The sequence below is a fragment of the Saccoglossus kowalevskii genome, chromosome 2 (assembly GCF_978046115.1).
Source record: "Saccoglossus kowalevskii chromosome 2, keSacKowa6.1, whole genome shotgun sequence".
Taxonomy (NCBI): domain Eukaryota; kingdom Metazoa; phylum Hemichordata; class Enteropneusta; family Harrimaniidae; genus Saccoglossus; species Saccoglossus kowalevskii.
The window spans coordinates 41,788,326-41,805,885 of NC_140642.1; the positions used below are offsets into that span (position 1 = coordinate 41,788,326).

The following is a 17,560-nucleotide window of genomic DNA, read 5'->3' on the forward strand; positions in this document are numbered from 1 at the left end:
AAATATAAGCTCCTAAGTCATACTATTAAAAGGATATCAAGATATGACACTGCATCAATGAATGGAGAGACGGACATGGACTACGGTAACAATAATCTCTGATAATCCCATATGTGGAGGACTCAAATAGTGTTTTCAAATAGCTAAAATTAGTGAATATGATAACCCACATATGACCTTGTAGGTCTATACACATTATCTGGTTTTAGAATAACCTTTCTGACTGAATCAAAATATACACAGTTTAGTATCATAATTTATGGCATAAAATGACTGCTGTTATAGAATATTGCGTCACATGTATAGGTTTGTTTGAACTATAATATAATAAATATATATTCACTTAAATTTGACCAGAAGCTAGCAGCAACTGTTAGGCTAGGAATTATTTTGCCGGATTCCCTTAGAAACATCGCATTGCTCAAGAAGATAATGCAGTCACACAGGCTAGTTACTAACTTACACTTATCCTTCACTCACTCACACAACATCATTTTAATCATATTAAAGTAAGTATTTAATTTATTTGCCAGCTTATCAACCAATTAATGGACTAATTTAGGTGATCTGCCATAGGGCCAATATGATGCAATAGTCTTACCAGAACACAAATACAGACTAGGCAATTCTGTAGGTCTATTGGTCATCTATAACACAAATACAGACTAGGCAATTCTATAGGTCTATTGGTCATCTATAACACAAATACAGACTAGGCAATTCTATAGGTCTATTGGTCATTTATAACACAAATACAGACAGGGCAATTCTGTAGGTCTATTGGTCATCTATAACACAAATACAGACTAGGCAATTCTATAGGTCATCTATAACACAAATACAGACTAGGCAATTCTGTAGATATATTGGTCATCTATAACACAAATACAGACTAGGCAATTCTGTAGGTCTATTGGTCATCTATAACACAAATACAGACAGGGCAATTCTGTAGGTCTATTGGTCATCTATAACACAAATACAGACTAGGCAATTCTATAACACAAATACAGACTAGGCAATTCTGTAGGTCTATTGGTCAACTATAACATAAATACAGACTAGGCAATTCTGTAGGTCTATTGGTCATCTATAACATAAATACAGACTAGGCAATTCTGTAGGTCTATTGGTCATCTATAACACAAATACAGACTAGGCAATTCTGTAGGTCTATTGGTCATCTATAACACAATTACAGACGAGGCAATTCTGTAGGTCTATTGGTCATCTATAACACAAAAACAGGCTAGGCAATTCTATAGGTCATCTATAACACAAATACAGACTAGGCAATTCTGTAGGTCTATTGGTCATCTATAACACAAATACAGACTAGGCAATTTTGTAGGTCTATTGGTCATCTATAACACAAATACAGACTAGGCAATTCTGTAGGTCTATTGGTCATCTATAACACAATTACAGACGAGGCAATTCTGTAGGTCTATTGGTCATCTATAACACAAAAACAGGCTAGGCAATTCTATAGGTCATCTATAACACAAATACAGACTAGGCAATTCTATAGGTCTATTGGTCATCTATAACACAAATACAGACTAGGCAATTCTGTAGGTCTATTGGTCATCTGTAACACAAATACAGACTAGGCAATTCTGTAGGTCTATCGGTCATCTATAACACAAATACAGACTAGGCAATTCTGTAGGTCTATTGGTCATCTGTAACACAAATACAGACGAGGCAATTCTGTAGGTCTATTGGTCATCTATAACACAAATACAGACTAGGCAATTCTGTAGGTCTATTGGTCATCTGTAACACAAATACAGACGAGGCAATTCTGTAGGTCTATTGGTCATCTATAACACACATACAGGCTAGGCAATTCTGGAGGTCTATTGGTCATCTATAACACAAATACAGACTAGGCAATTCTGTTGGTCTATTGATCATCTATAACACAAATACAGCCTAGGCAATTCTGTAAGTCTATTGGTCATCTATTACACAAATACAGACAGGGCAATTCTATAGGTCTATTGGTCATCTATAACATAAATACAGACTAGGCAATTCTGTAGGTTTATTGATCATCTATAACACAAATACAGACTAGGCAATTCTATAGGTCTATTGGTCATCTATAACACAAATACAGACTAGGCAATTCTGTAGGTCTATTGGTCATCTATAACACAAATACAGACTAGGCAATTTTGTAGGTCTATTGGTCATCTATAACACAAATACAGACTAGGAAATTCTGTAGGTCTATTGGTCATCTGTAACACAAATACAGACTAGGCAATTCTGTAGGTCTATTGGTCACCAATAACAGAAATACAGACAGGGCAATTCTATTGGTCTATTGATCATCTATAACACAAATACAGACAGGGCAATTCTGTTGGTCTATTGATCATCTATAACACAAATATAGACTAGGCAATTCTGTAGATATATTGGTCATCTATAACACAAATACAGACTAGGCAATTCTGGAGGTCTATTGGTCATCTATAACACAAATACAGACTAGGCAATTCTGGAGGTCTATTGGTCATCTGTAACACAAATACAGACAGGGCAATTCTGTTGGTCTATTGATCATCTATAACACAAATACAGTAGGCAATGCTATAGGTCTATTGGTCATCTGTAACACAAATGCAGACTAGACAATTCTATTGGTCTATTGATCATCTATAACACAAATACAGACAGGGCAATTCTGTTGGTTTATTGATCATCTATAACACAAATACAGACTAGGCAATTCTATAGGTCTATTGATCATCTATAACACAAATACAGACTAGGCAATGCTATAGGTCTATTGGTCATCTATAACACAAATACAGACTAGGCAATTCTATAGGTCTATTGGTCATCTATAACACAAATACAGACTAGGCAATTCTGTAGGTCTATTGGTCATCTGTAACACAAATACAGACTAGGCAATTCTGTAGGTCTATCGGTCATCTATAACACAAATACAGACTAGGCAATTCTGTAAGTCTATTAGTCATCTATAACACAAATACAGACTAGGCAATTTTGTAGGTCTATTTGTCATCTATAACACACATACAGACAGAGCAATTCTGTAGGTCTATTGGTCATCTATAACACAAATACAGACTAGGCAATTCTATAGGTCTATTGGTCATCTATAACAGAAATACAGACTAGGCAATTATGTTGGTCTATTGGTCATCTATAACACAAATACAGACGAGGCAATTCTATAGGTCTATTGGTCATCTATAACACAAATACAGACAGGGCAATTCTGTAGGTGTATTGGTCATCTATAACACAAATACAGACTAGGCAACTCTGTTGGTCAATTGGTCATCTATAACACAAATACAGACTAGGCAATTTTGTAGGTCTATTGGTCATCTTTAATACAAATACAGACAGGGCAATTCTGTTGGTCTATTTGTCATCTATAACACAAATACAGACTAGGCAATTCTGTAGGTCTATTGGTCATCTATAACACAAATACAGGCTAGGCAATTCTATAGGTCTATTGGTCATCTATAACACAAATACAGACTAGGCAATTATGTTGGTCTATTGATCATCTATAACACAAATACAGCCTAGGCAATTCTGTAGGTCTATTGGTCATCTATAACACAAATACAGACTAGGCAATTCTATAGGTCTATTGATCATCTATAACACAAATACAGCCTAGGCAATTCTGTAGGTCTATTGGTCATCTATAACACAAATACAGACTAGGCAATTCTATAGGTCTATTGATCATCTATAACACAAATACAGACTAGGCAATTATGTTGGTCTATTGATCATCTATAACACAAATACAGCCTAGGCAATTCTGTAGGTCTATTGGTCATCTATAACACAAATACAGACTAGGCAATTCTATAGGTCTATTGATCATCTATAACACAAATACAGACTAGGCAATTCTATAGGTCTATTGGTCATCTATAACACAAATACAGACTAGGCAATTCTGTAGGTCTATTGGTCATCTATAACACAAATACAGACAGGGCAATTCTGTAGGTCTATTGGTCATCTATAACACAAATACAGACAGGGCAATTCTGTAGGTCTATTGGTCATCTATAACACAAATACAGACTAGGCAATTATGTAGGTCTATTGGTCATCTATAACACAAAAACAGACTAGGCAATTCTATAACACAAATACAGACTAGGAAATTCTGTAGGTCTGAATGATAAATACCTTTGTTCGCTTTAACAATAAAACCAAGTTTTCGGAAACAAGCAAAAACAAAATCAGCCACTGATTGAAATTCAATAATCGCATCTGATCTGCCAAACTACTGAAAAAAATTAACATTACAAATAATCAAAAACCTAATACGATACACTGGTAGGAAAAGCAGGATATATGCACACATAGCATTAAAGTAAGCCTTTAAATACATGATTGTGCATGCATTCACATTTCATGTACTATATGTTTATTATACACATGTGTTGTATACGTTCCATGGGTTCTATATTAAACACAATGTGACATGATGACAGTGGTACTGATGTACTTAATAAATGACAGATGTATGTTAACAGTCAAATTAGGTCACATTTTAATTACCCAGTATACAAGAAATCCAATTTTGTGTTGTGTATGCTTTTATTGGAAATGTGCTTATAATAGAGCCCATAGAAAACCCCTCCATTTCATACTGTAATAACCAATACCACTTTCAATATTAAAAATCTTATTTAATTATTTTCTCCTGTAAAACACTAAACCGGCTTGTATACAATATACATTAAATGTGAAAGCATGACCAAGACATGTAGTGGTGACACGAAGTGACGTATATCAGTAATCCACCATGAGGGACATAAATACCAAATCAGGAATGGCTTTGGTGGGTTTTTTTAAAAAATCAACATACAAATGTTGTACTAAATTTGTATAAAATCAGTCCTGGCATGATAGAGAACTTGGCTGAGAGTTCATACTGGTTTAATGCCATATCAAGTTTGAAACTGGTGAGATAATAATATTTTGCTTATTGTAACTGCCAGAAATAGCTGGAGACAATTGACAATGATGAGACATTTTAACCTCATATATCTTTCCATCATTAACATAAAAAGCAAGGTAAAAATTAACTTACCTTCCTAAGTTATTATCAGTGCCGATATCATCCACAGTGGACACATAGTTTACAACAGTCTACAATACAAATTAAAGTATTATTCATGTATTCACATTATTCTGACAAGTCATTGATATGACATAGTTGCCGTTGTACAAAACTGAGACCAGTCATTTTAATCAGAACTTGACTGAAGTATAACATAAAGGTTGATATGACATGAATCAGAATGGTGGAAATTCTTGATTTTGAATCTGATATAAAAAAAAAAAAAAATGCTTCAAGGGAGTTTAAACATTTGTTTATACACAACTGAGATCCAGTTCAAAAATGATGGAAATTCTTAACTTTGATGATTTTTAAATTTTAAAATTGACGCCATTTGGCTATCTTGGATTTTAATATGAACAAAATGCAGCATGTGTGAAATTTGAAAATGATTGGTGAAGTCATGTCAGAATCATGGCTCTAGAACACCATTCATTAACACGAAATGGCCAAGTGCATCAAGGTACATGTATGTATCAAGTTCACACAAAATATACACAACTGAGAGCTGGAATCTGAATAACAGAAATGGTTGATTTTAATGAATTTTTAGCACTAAAATGACTGCCATTTAGCTATCTTGAATAAGATTATAAAATAAATGTGCATTCATATGTATCTGAAAATGTATTATGTATGAGTGAAGTCCAGGCATGTCTGAGATACAGGTGCAAATGAATGCAAGCATAGACACACACACATGAATGCATGTAGGCACAGAGGTGAAATAAGTCCCTGTTTTAAGACTTTGTCAGAAAGTGGACTACAAATGTAGCTTATTTTGTACATAATTGTTAATGAGTTTTAATATCTTATTGCAAGCTTTTTTTCTTCAAAATGCTGATTGTCATGAAAACACAATCTTGGATATATCATATTACCAACCTGTTTAACAACTGCTTTAATTGCTGTTGCTGATTCTTCTCTGTACACTTCAAGAAAGTTGAACCTATGCTGGCGAAGCATTCCTAATATTATTGTACTCAGCCTATCCTATAAAAAACAATATAACATATACCAGTTATATAGCGTTAAACCTATGATGGCGAAGCATTCCTAATTTTATAGTACTTGGGCTATCCTATAGAATACAATATAACATATACCAGTTATATAGTGTTAAACCTATGATGGTGAAGCATTCCTAATTTTATAGTACTTGGGCTATCCTATAGAATACAATATAACATATACCAGTTATATAGTGTTAAACCTATGATGGCGAAGCATTCCTAATATTATAGTACTTGGGCTATCCTATAAAATACAATATAACATATACCAGTTATATAGTGTTAAATCTATGATGGCGAAGCATTCCTAATTTTATAGTACTTGGGCTATCCTATAGAATACAATATAACATATACCAGTTATATAGTGTTAAACCTATGATTGCGAAGCATTCCTAATATTATAGTACTTGGGCTATCCTATAAAATACAATATAACATATACCAGTTATATAGTGTTAAACCTATGATGGTGAAGCATTCCTAATTTTATAGTACTTGGGCTATCCTATAGAATACAATATAACATATACCAGTTATATAGTGTTAAACCTATGATGGCGAAGCATTCCTAATTTTATAGTACTTGGGCTATCCTATAAAATACAATATAACATATATCAGACAGTTATATAGTGTTAAACCTATGATGGCGAAGCATTCCTAATTTTATAGTACTTGGGCTATCCTATAGAATACAATATAACATATACCAGACGGTTATATAGTGTTAAACCTATGATGGTGAAGCATTCCTAATTTTATAGTACTTGGGCTATCCTATAGAATACAATATAACATATACCAGGTATATAGTGTTAAACCTATGATGGCGAAGCATTCCTAATTTTATAGTACTTGGGCTATCCTATAGAATACAATATAACATATACCAGTTATATAGTGTTAAACCTAGGATGACGAAGCATTCCTAATTTTATAGTACTTGGGCTATCCTAAAGAATACAATATAACATATACCAGTTATATAGTGTTAAACCTATGATGGTGAAGCATTCCTAATATCATAGTACTTGGGCTATCCTATAAAATACAATATAACATATACCAGACAGTTATATAGTGTTAAACCTATGATGGCGAAGCATTCCTAATTTTATAGTACTTGGGCTATCCTATAAAATACAATATAACATATACCAGACAGTTATATAGTGTTAAAACTATGATGGTGAAGCATTCCTAATTTTATAGTACTTGGGCTATCCTATAGAATACAATATAACATATACCAGACGGTTATATAGTGTTAAACCTATGATGGTGAAGCATTCCTAATTTTATAGTACTTGGGCTATCCTATAGAATACAATATAACATATACCAGGTATATAGTGTTAAACCTATGATGACGAAGCATTCCTAATTTTATAGTACTTGGGCTATCCTATAGAATACAATATAACTTATACCAGTTATATAGTGTTAAACCTATGATGACGAAGCATTCCTAATTTTATAGTACTTGGGCTATCCTAAAGAATACAATATAACATATACCAGTTATATAGTGTTAAACCTATGATGGTGAAACATTCCTAATATTATTGTACTTGGGCTATCCTATAGAATACAATATAACATATACCAGTTATATAGTGTTAAACCTATGATGGCAAAGCATTCCTAATTTTATAGTACTTGGGCTATCCTATAGAATACAATATAACATATACCAGTTATATAGTGTTAAACCTATGATGGTGAAGCATTCCTAATATTATAGTACTTGGGCTATCCTATAGAATACAATATAACATATACCAGTTATATAGTGTTAAACCTATGATGGCGAAGCATTCCTAATTTTATAGTACTTGGGCTATCCTATAGAATACAATATAACATATACCAGTTATATAGTGTTAAACCTATGATGGTGAAGCATTCCTAATATTATAGTACTTGGGCTATCCTATAGAATACAATATAACATATACCAGTTATATAGTGTTAAACCTATGATGGTGAAGCATTTCTAATTTTATAGTACTTGGGCTATCCTATAGAATACAATATAACATATACCAGTTATATAGTGTTAAACCTATGATGGCGAAGCATTCCTAATTTTATAGTACATGTACTTGGGCTATCCTAAAGAATACAATATAACATACACCAATTATATAATGTTAAACCTATGATGGTGAAGCATTCCTAATTTTATAGTACTTGGGCTATCCTATAGAATACAATATAACATATACCAGTTATATAGTGTTAAACCTATGATGGCGAAGCATTCCTAATTTTATAGTACTTGGGCTATCCTATAGAATACAATATAACATATACCAGTTATATAGTGTTAAACCTATGATGGCGAAGCATTCCTAATTTTATAGTACTTGGGCTATCCTATAGAATACAATATAACATATACCAGTTATATAGTGTTAAACCTATGATGGCGAAGCATTCTTAATTTTATAGTACTTGGACTATCCTGTAGAATACAATATACAACAAGCATAAAGTGTTAAGCCTATGATGGCAAAGCATTTCTAATATTAACAATACTGTGTGTATTCTATAGAATACAATGGAAAATACATGTCATCCAGAGTTGACTCCCTCTTTGAGGCAGTGACCAGGAAATATATAAACTTTAGCCACATCTGAAGGAACATGCAAGTTAATCACATAGGTGCAGCCAGGGTGATGAATTATCAAACCCATAACATAACCAATTACATACAAAGCAACTACACAATGCTCACTGCCATTCATGTTCTTGATGCTTGTCAAAAATTCTGCCAAATAAAGCAGAATTTAGTAAGGAATGTCTGACATATTTGTTTACATATTGAAGTGTGAGTGAGTCCACTTGCAGTCGACACAGGTGTGTGACATCTGAGCTAGGGACATCATTCACTTCAATGAAGATATTGTACATACCTCCTCAAATACAAAGAGTTCATCTGTTGGTCTATTTAAATCCTCTCCAGCATACCGAGTGAAATCCTCCTGTATCATTTTATCTATAAGCTTTTCTATTTCTGCTAGCTGTGATCCTAAATGTCTGGAAGGAAGAAAAAGCTACTAAAACAAGACAGAATTCATATCCAAGTCATTCCAAAATAAGCTTGCCCTTTGATCAAACAAAACAAATACAGCCACTGCTGGCAACTTTTGTGTACCCAATATGACATGACAATAAAAATGGCCTTTTAGGCCTATCTTACACCATATGGGTAATAGTCAGCCATATTTGATTGAATACTAACAAATATGGTTGTATGTGTTACAGCATAACTCACCTAAAACTTTGTATGCCTACTAATTCCTGAGATAGAACTTCTTGAGTTGTTGATATCAAGTCCAGTGCACCAACAAACTCAGATGTTGAGAGTAGTAATTGAATAGTTGGTTGTGTTTGATGAACAGTTGCCATTAATTTCAACTGCAAAAGAGCCAAAAAGAAAAAAAATATTTGTCTTCAACTATTTGTTTGCCAAAAATTAATCACATTCCCCAAGATCAAAATAGTTATAGTTAGCCCAGCAACCATATACTGCCTTTCCAAGGCACTTCAATTTTTCCCGCAAAGGTAGATAACCCTGTATCTTAAAGCAAATCAACCCTAATCTAAAAGATCCCAAATCAATCAACCCTTATCCAAAAGCAGTTCAACCCTTATCCAAAAGCAGTTCAACCTTTATCCTAAAGCAGTTCAACCCTTATCCTAAAGCAGTACAACCCTCATCCCAAATCATTTAAATAGTTATAGTTAGCCCAGCAACCATATACTGCCATTCCAAGGCACTTCAATTTTTTCATCCAAAAGTAGATACATGTAACCCTGTATCTTAAAGCAAATCAACCCTGATTTCAAAGATCTTAAATCATTCAACCCTTATCCTAAAGTAGTTCAACCCTTATCCCAAAATCAGTCAACCCTTTTTCCAAAGCAGTTCAACCCTTATCCTAAAGTTCAACCCTTATCCCAAAGCAGTTTAACCTTTATCCTTAAAGCAGTTTAACCCATATCTTAAAGCAGTTTAACCCATATCTTAAAGCAGTTCAACCCCTATTCTAAAGCAGATCAACCCTTATCCTAAAGCAATTCAACCCTAATCCCTGATCAATCAACACTTATCCTAAAGCAGCTCAACTCTCACCCTGTATCAATCAACCCTTTTCTTAAAGCAGTTCAACCCTTACCCTAAATTAGTTCAATCCTCATCCTCAATCAATCAACCCTTATCCAAAAGCAGTTCAACCTTTATCCTAAAGCAGTTCAGCCTATATCTTAAAGCAGTTCAACCCCTATTCTAAAGCAGATCAACCCTTATCCTAAAGCAATTCAACCCTGATCCCCAATCAATCAACCCTTACCTTAAAGCAGTTCAACCCTTATCCTAAAGCAGATCTACTCTCATCCCAAATCAATCAACTGTTATCTTAAAGCAGTTCAACCCTTACCCTAAATTAGTTAAATCCTCTTCCTAAATCAATCAACCCTTATCCAAAAGCAGTTCAACTCTTATCCAAAGCAGTTCAACCCTTATCCCAAATCAGTTCAACCCTCATCCCATATCAACCCTTATCCTAAAGTTGTTCAACCATGATTCTAAAGCAGTACAACCTTTATCCTAAAACAGATCAACCCTTATCCCAAAATCAATCAATCCTTATATTAAAGTAGTTCAACCCTTATCCCAAAATCAATCAACCCTTTTCCTAAAGCAGTTCAACCCATATCTTAAAGCAGTTCAACCCCTATTCTAAAGCAGATCAACCATTATCCAAAAGCAGTTCAACCCTTATCCCAAAGTAGTTCAACCCTCATCCCATATCAACCCTTATCCTAAAGTAGTTCAACCATGATTCAAAAGCAGTACAACCTTTATCCTAAAACAGATCAACCTTTATCATAAAGCAGTTCAACCCTCATCCCAAATCAATCAACCTTTATCTTAAAGCAGTTCAACCCTTATCCCAAACCAATACAACCCTCATCCCATATCAACCCTTATTGTAAGCAGATAAACCCTTATCCTAAAGCAGTTCAACCCTCATCCCAAATCAATCAACCCTAATCCGAAAGCTCAACCTTTATTCTAAAACAGATCTACCTTTATCATAAAGCAGTTCAACCCTCATCCAAAATCAATCAACCCTTATTCTAAAGCAGTTCAACTCTTATCCCAAAGCAGTTTAACCCTTATCCTAAAGTAGTTCAACCCTTATCTCAAACCAGTTCAACCATCATCCCATATTAATCAGCCCTGATCCCATATAGATCCTTATTATAAAGCAGATCAACCCTTATCCTAAAACAGGTAAACCCTTATCATATAGCAGTTTAACCCTCATCCCAAATCAATCAAGCCCTATTTTAAAGCAGATCAACCCCCATTCTAAAGAGAATTTATCCTATATATTGTTAAGAATAGTAAAGATACCAAAAGCTCAGGAAAACCATAAAACATTCAGGGTATGTTGAGCAAGTGACTATTGGCATATTCATATAGAACATATATGCATTCTTACCTTATTATAAAGTTTAACATAATTAGCCCTTGTTATCCGCAACTGAAGAATTTCTAAAGATCCTTTCACTAAAATACTATCTATATTATTGACTTTCTCTCTAAAACAAACAAAAAGTCATGTAGTCAAGTACACAATACATGTCAAGTAACGTGTAAGTTACAGATATATCACAAAATTAAATTGCACTAGCATATGTTTCATCATAATAGTCATACATCTGCAATAAAATATGACTAAAAGAATGTATTGTTATATGGAGCCATACCATACAAAGGGAAATATTTACTGGGTTTAACTTTTAGTAATTTGATGTTTCATGGATATTGTGGTAGAAATTAATTTTTAATGATAACAAAAAGAAAATAATTATCAGAAATAACAAGTAACAAGCAATGACAGAGAACTTAGGAAGAGCATAATCACGCCTGACTGCCTGTTTGCCTGCCTAAGTGCTTTATGTATTGTGATCTGATAGAAACAGGGTCAGAATGATTAATGGCCTTGATAAGAATAGAAATGACTGATCCTGATCTTGATCCATTTGTGCTGAGTAGGAGAAATTACAGTTATAGTAGTCCCAAATGAGTGATATTTGACACCAATTGAAAGGTGTAGTAGATGTAGCTACAAAAACAAAAATCTAATTGTATGGATCAGCACATTGCCAATAACATACATAGAAGATTGACGATACACTCTCAGACTTGGCTTTGGTTACTCCACCAATCTCCACTGATTTGAGACAAATACTACAATATTTCCTTTTTAGATTTACTTTATTCATTGAGTTTTTATTTCATAGTGTATTTACATGTACCTATTAGAAAATGTACTGAGGGGTATTGGAAGAATAAAATTGATAAAAGAAGCATTTAAAATGAGAGATTGACAATGACATAGTCCCCATCATATAAATGAACTGTACCGGTACATCAAATTAGAATTTAGTGGATGTGATTGTATTGAGAAGTATATGAAAATGAACAGTGAAGGTGTATTGAAAGTTTAAAATAATATAAAATGTTGTGATTGAGTTGATGTTATATTTGTTGTTCATCATTTCTAGTATAAAGATTTGGAGGAAATTTTGAAATGATACTTAAAAAGCAGTTGGTTTATAATGGCAATGGTTGGTTTTAGTTTCACCAATGATGTAACAATTTTCATATTCACATAGGTTCATTTGTCAGGAATTTTAGGTTTCTATTAACTTTTGCGTTCCCATCTGTACATTGCATTTTTCATTTTAAGACTCCTTTTTGTTTGCTTGTCACAAAGCCCGCTTCATTAGTGAGTTGTAATTTTTTCTTATCTTTAATGTCTCTCGCTTTGTAAATTTTTTGGGGGTACTTTCCTGAAATGATTGTTTTGTTTCAAAATTCTTTGTACAATAATTTCTCTTCTTGAAACACAAATGTCAATGAAAAGTGCTGTAAGATTGTAATTGAATGTTTGAGAAGTGGATAACTTGGAATTGGGTCATTTCAAATGGTATCACATTAAGTGTCCAGTTAAAGTGTTCAAAACACGTGTTGTATATGGATAAAAACTTGCATTAGGTTATCAAAAATTACAAGAACTGTATGTCCATCAATGGCCATGTAACCATCACTTTCATTTCTACTATGTGGGCTAGATATCTACAATAAATTATTTTCAGTAAAAAGCACTAATTGATAGGCAAAGTGAGAAGCTGGTATTCAAGTCAGTGACATGTATATATATACTAGAATCTCCAGCATGCCTGTTAGAATAAAGTTTATGCTAGAACAACTGCCCTTTATCTAGTAGGTTATCAATAATTGTACTTTTCCAATTGCCAGCTTCGATCTTCTCAGAGTATGCCAAGGCAACAATACAATGGTATTAGTCATGTGTGTACTGGCTCCAGAGATGCTATCTAAATAATTCAGTGAGCCTTGGTGAAATTTACCTGCAATGACCAATTTTCCTTTCAGTGTCATTTAAAATTTTTCAAATGTACAAATAAGGTTCATCCATGCCGAGAAAACGTACAAGATACTTTCATTCTAAAGATTTGCTCACAATACAAAATAATGAACAAATCAAATACTGTGGAATATTTTATTTTCGCTGGAATTAATTTTCGCTGAAAAGGCTTTTTGGGCATTTTGTATGGAATTTATTTTCACTGATTTTTGATGAGTTTAATGTGAAATATAGAAAAAAAGTATATTCGCTAGATTTTATTTTCACGGAATCATCCCTTCAGCGAAAATAGCGAAAACAGTGCAATGTATTATCGTTAACTGTACAAAATGTATAGTTTTTTAAATGCTGGTATAACATTTCCGCATAATATATTTATTTATGGCCAACCGAAAACCCCTGATAATGATTACCATGACAAGACCATACACAAGGTCACAAAATAAATCATGACATGTTTTTGTATACATAGTTTATTATTCAGCATAAAAGTCACATGTTTCCTGAGGTATCTTTGACTTTGCTTTATCATTATTGTAGTTCCGAATTCATGTAGTTTTATTCATTGAGTTAGAGTTACCCAATCATGCCTCATGATGTGTTGACTATGAACTAATCATGTGTTTCATAACAAACATCAATTCAACGTTGGCTTTGAGGAAGAAGTTGTGTGTGTGTGTCTCTTTATGTGTAAGTCTTGGTAAATCTGAAATTTTGAATACAAAGCTAACTTGTGAAGTCAACATTGTAAATGTAAGCTACAACATTTTTTTTTTCAATGCAATAAGTAAATTGTATATGCATCAAGGCAGCCTTCTCATTGCTGACAAATGATGAAGTGCAATTTTGTCAACATTTTGTTTTTGATAGTTCACAAAATACATCATCAAATGCAAATTCTGTGCAGATTTTAAGTAATGTAAAATAAAAGAACACGTTACTTTGGCAAAAAATGACAGGTCACTTATCACATGCATACTATCGGTACTACTACTATCGTACTTCCCCGAGTATAAGCCCACCCCTCTGTTTTAGACATTTAACAAGTTGTGGGCATCCCCGAGTATAGGCCCAGGGTGTTTTTACCGGGCGTCGATAACATTTATTAAAATATGCATGTAAAAAGTGTATTTCATTGCATAATAATCGTGATTGGTATGGTGGTTTGGTTCCTGCTTTTATGAGAAAACTCGCATTAATTTCAGAGTGCATGGCCGGCGAACGTACGGAACATGGTTCGCACCTTTTCTATTCTGTTATTTACTCACGATGAATCCAGATGTTGCAATACTGAAGTTGTAATGTATCCACACAAGAAACACAAGATCAAGGCAGTAACAGGTTTATTTTGGTTACGGAGCTTACAAACATGGTGGGCATTTCCAGGCGCAGACGACACTCGTTAAGGGGGCGTCTCAAATGACTAACTATGATAAGGTCAAGGGTCATCTCACAAGTACAATAAAAGTGAATATACTACACTTCCCCTTCCTTAAGCTTTTGAATACATACAAATGCTAGTTGTGTGCATAAGAGTTCTGCAATTTGCCTTCAATAAGAAACTTCAAAAGTTACAACAATATAAATAACAATTAACCTAACTAGAGGGGAGAGGTTTTCCAGCACAAATCACCCTCGCTAGTGAATCTTCAGCATTCACCTTCCCTGCTCTGATTTTGCTTTGAAATACAAAATTAAGGTTGCTCAAACATTTTTTTTTTTTTTTTGTAACTTCAAAGTAAGAACACATTACTGACTGTAATAAACATTTTACAAATCTAAACGTTCTGGTGCTCTTTTAATTCGAGTTGAACGTCGTAACTCAACAGGTTTTGGTGTACTAGGGAAATTTCCTAAATCTGATGATTTTGGAATTATGCTATCAGGGATTTTGGGTACACCAATCTGTGTAGTGGTTGGAATAAACGGAATCACTACTGACTATTTCACTATCACTATATGAATCTAACTTGGTATCAGCACTAAGATCTAACACTGACTTTCTGAGATGATCTGCATGGCGTCTTATTGTGCATCCATCAAGTAATTTAATTATAAAAGAAGAACCTTCATTTCCAATGACTATGCCATTTAACCAACGTACACCAGATCTAAAATTATAAGCAAATACGGTATCTCCAATAGAGAATTCTCTCCCTTTCGAGTGTGTATCATGCCATAATTTCTGAGTTGTCTGTGCACGTCGCACTTTCGCTGCTTCATCAGGTTGAAGTAGGTCAAGGTGAGTTTTCAACTTTCTTCTACACAGTAATATGTCTGGTGACTTTCCTGTTGTGGAATGTGGTGTAGTCCGGTATTTGAGTAAAAATTGTGATACTCTGGATGAAATACTCCCCTTATTCAACTTCTTCATCCCTTCCTTGAATGTTTGTACAGATCGCTCTGCCAAACCATTGGATCCAGGATGATATGGTGCGGAAGTTATGTGTTTAACTCCATTCGCTCGCATGAATGTCTTAAACTCATGGCTAACAAACTGTGGACCATTATCGGATACGGCTGTAGATGGTAATCCATGCTGTGCAAACACAATACGTAGTTTCTCTACTGTAGCTTCAGCTGTCGTGGATTTCATCGAAAATACTTCCATCCATTTTGAATATGCACAGGTGATGATTAGAAACATTTGATGAAGAAACGGTCCTGCGTAATAATTATGTATGCGATCCCATGGTCCTTTTGGGTATTCCCATGGATGCATTGGTATAGGTGCGGGCAATTTCGCATTAACTTGGCAAGTACTGCATTTGCGAACAGTAGTCTCTATTTCATCATTTAGATATGGCCACCATACATAATTTCGAGCGAATGCTTTCATGCGAACTATTCCTGGGTGCGATTCATGTAACATTTCTAGTATATGCGATCGTCCTTGTGGCGGCACAATGACTTTACTGCCCCATAGAACTATGTCATCTTGAACACTCAATTCGGTTTTATGTTTTGAGTTCTGGCTCAACGGATTTCTCGTACACTGTATTTGGCCAACTGTTAGTAATGAATCTACGAACTCGTGATAATACTGGATCACGATCTGTCCATCGTTTGATATCCTCTGACGTTACAGGTGATGTGTCTAGGAATTCCATCAGTAACACGGTATCAGTAGGTATAGGAATGTTGCACGGTTGATCTTGCAGTGGTAATCGACTCATAAGCGGATAATGTAAGATTCCATCATTGGACTCGCGATGATGTCATTGTTGGGACACCTTTTGCTTCATTAAACAAGGTTTGCAACGATTTGTAATCATTTAGAATTTCAAAATGTCTACCAAACAAGTAAGAATGAAACTGTGACACAGGTTTGTGCTGGGACAGCGCTTCCGGTGATGACACAACGGGGGGCGTCTCAAATGACTAACTATGATAAGGTCAAGGGTCATCACACAAGTACAATAAAAGTGAATATACTACAGAAGTAATCCATATTTTTTTTGAGTAGTAGCTTTAGAAACGCCAAAAATGTGACCGTGAAACCTGGTCACTGAACATCGTTTTACTTTTCCGAATAATGGTGTCCATTGAGACCTTTGTGAATGGGATGTCAACGAGCAAACTATTCTTCGACATGACTTGTTGGCGACCGTGAAAAGTTTAAATACTTCCTCCACCCTCAGTTTACCTTTCTAAAAAAGTAAATCAACTTTAGGGAAAAAAAATCACCGCTTTTTGTCGAAATCAGATCGCATTTTAACATCGTGGCAATTCACTTCCGCATTGCGTTGAAAAAATTACTTCGTCAATAATCGGAAAACTTAGTCTGTACAACACAGCATTTTGATTGGTTAATGAAAGACGCGACCTGTTAGGTCAAAGAAGTTGTTCAGGTCAAATCATGATGAAACACACCATGGCGGAAATTACTTTGTATCGAGAGTTTGCGTATGATTGAAAACATTCCACA

General features: G+C 34.3%; 1 protein-coding gene across 1 annotated transcript in view; it reads right to left on the reverse strand.

Annotated features, from left to right (window-relative positions):
- Positions 1 to 17,560, reverse strand: part of LOC100371298 (vacuolar protein sorting-associated protein 54-like) — a 76,676-nt gene that overhangs the window by 40,116 nt on the left and 19,000 nt on the right. Inside the window, exons 7-12 of the mRNA XM_085495673.1 lie at positions 11,680 to 11,779; positions 9,444 to 9,586; positions 9,082 to 9,205; positions 6,032 to 6,139; positions 5,117 to 5,175; positions 4,207 to 4,306 (exon numbers count right to left, since the gene is read on the reverse strand). Of these exons, the coding sequence (XP_085351799.1) occupies positions 4,207 to 4,306; positions 5,117 to 5,175; positions 6,032 to 6,139; positions 9,082 to 9,205; positions 9,444 to 9,586; positions 11,680 to 11,779 (634 nt within the window). The remainder of the gene's footprint in view (positions 1 to 4,206; positions 4,307 to 5,116; positions 5,176 to 6,031; positions 6,140 to 9,081; positions 9,206 to 9,443; positions 9,587 to 11,679; positions 11,780 to 17,560) is intronic.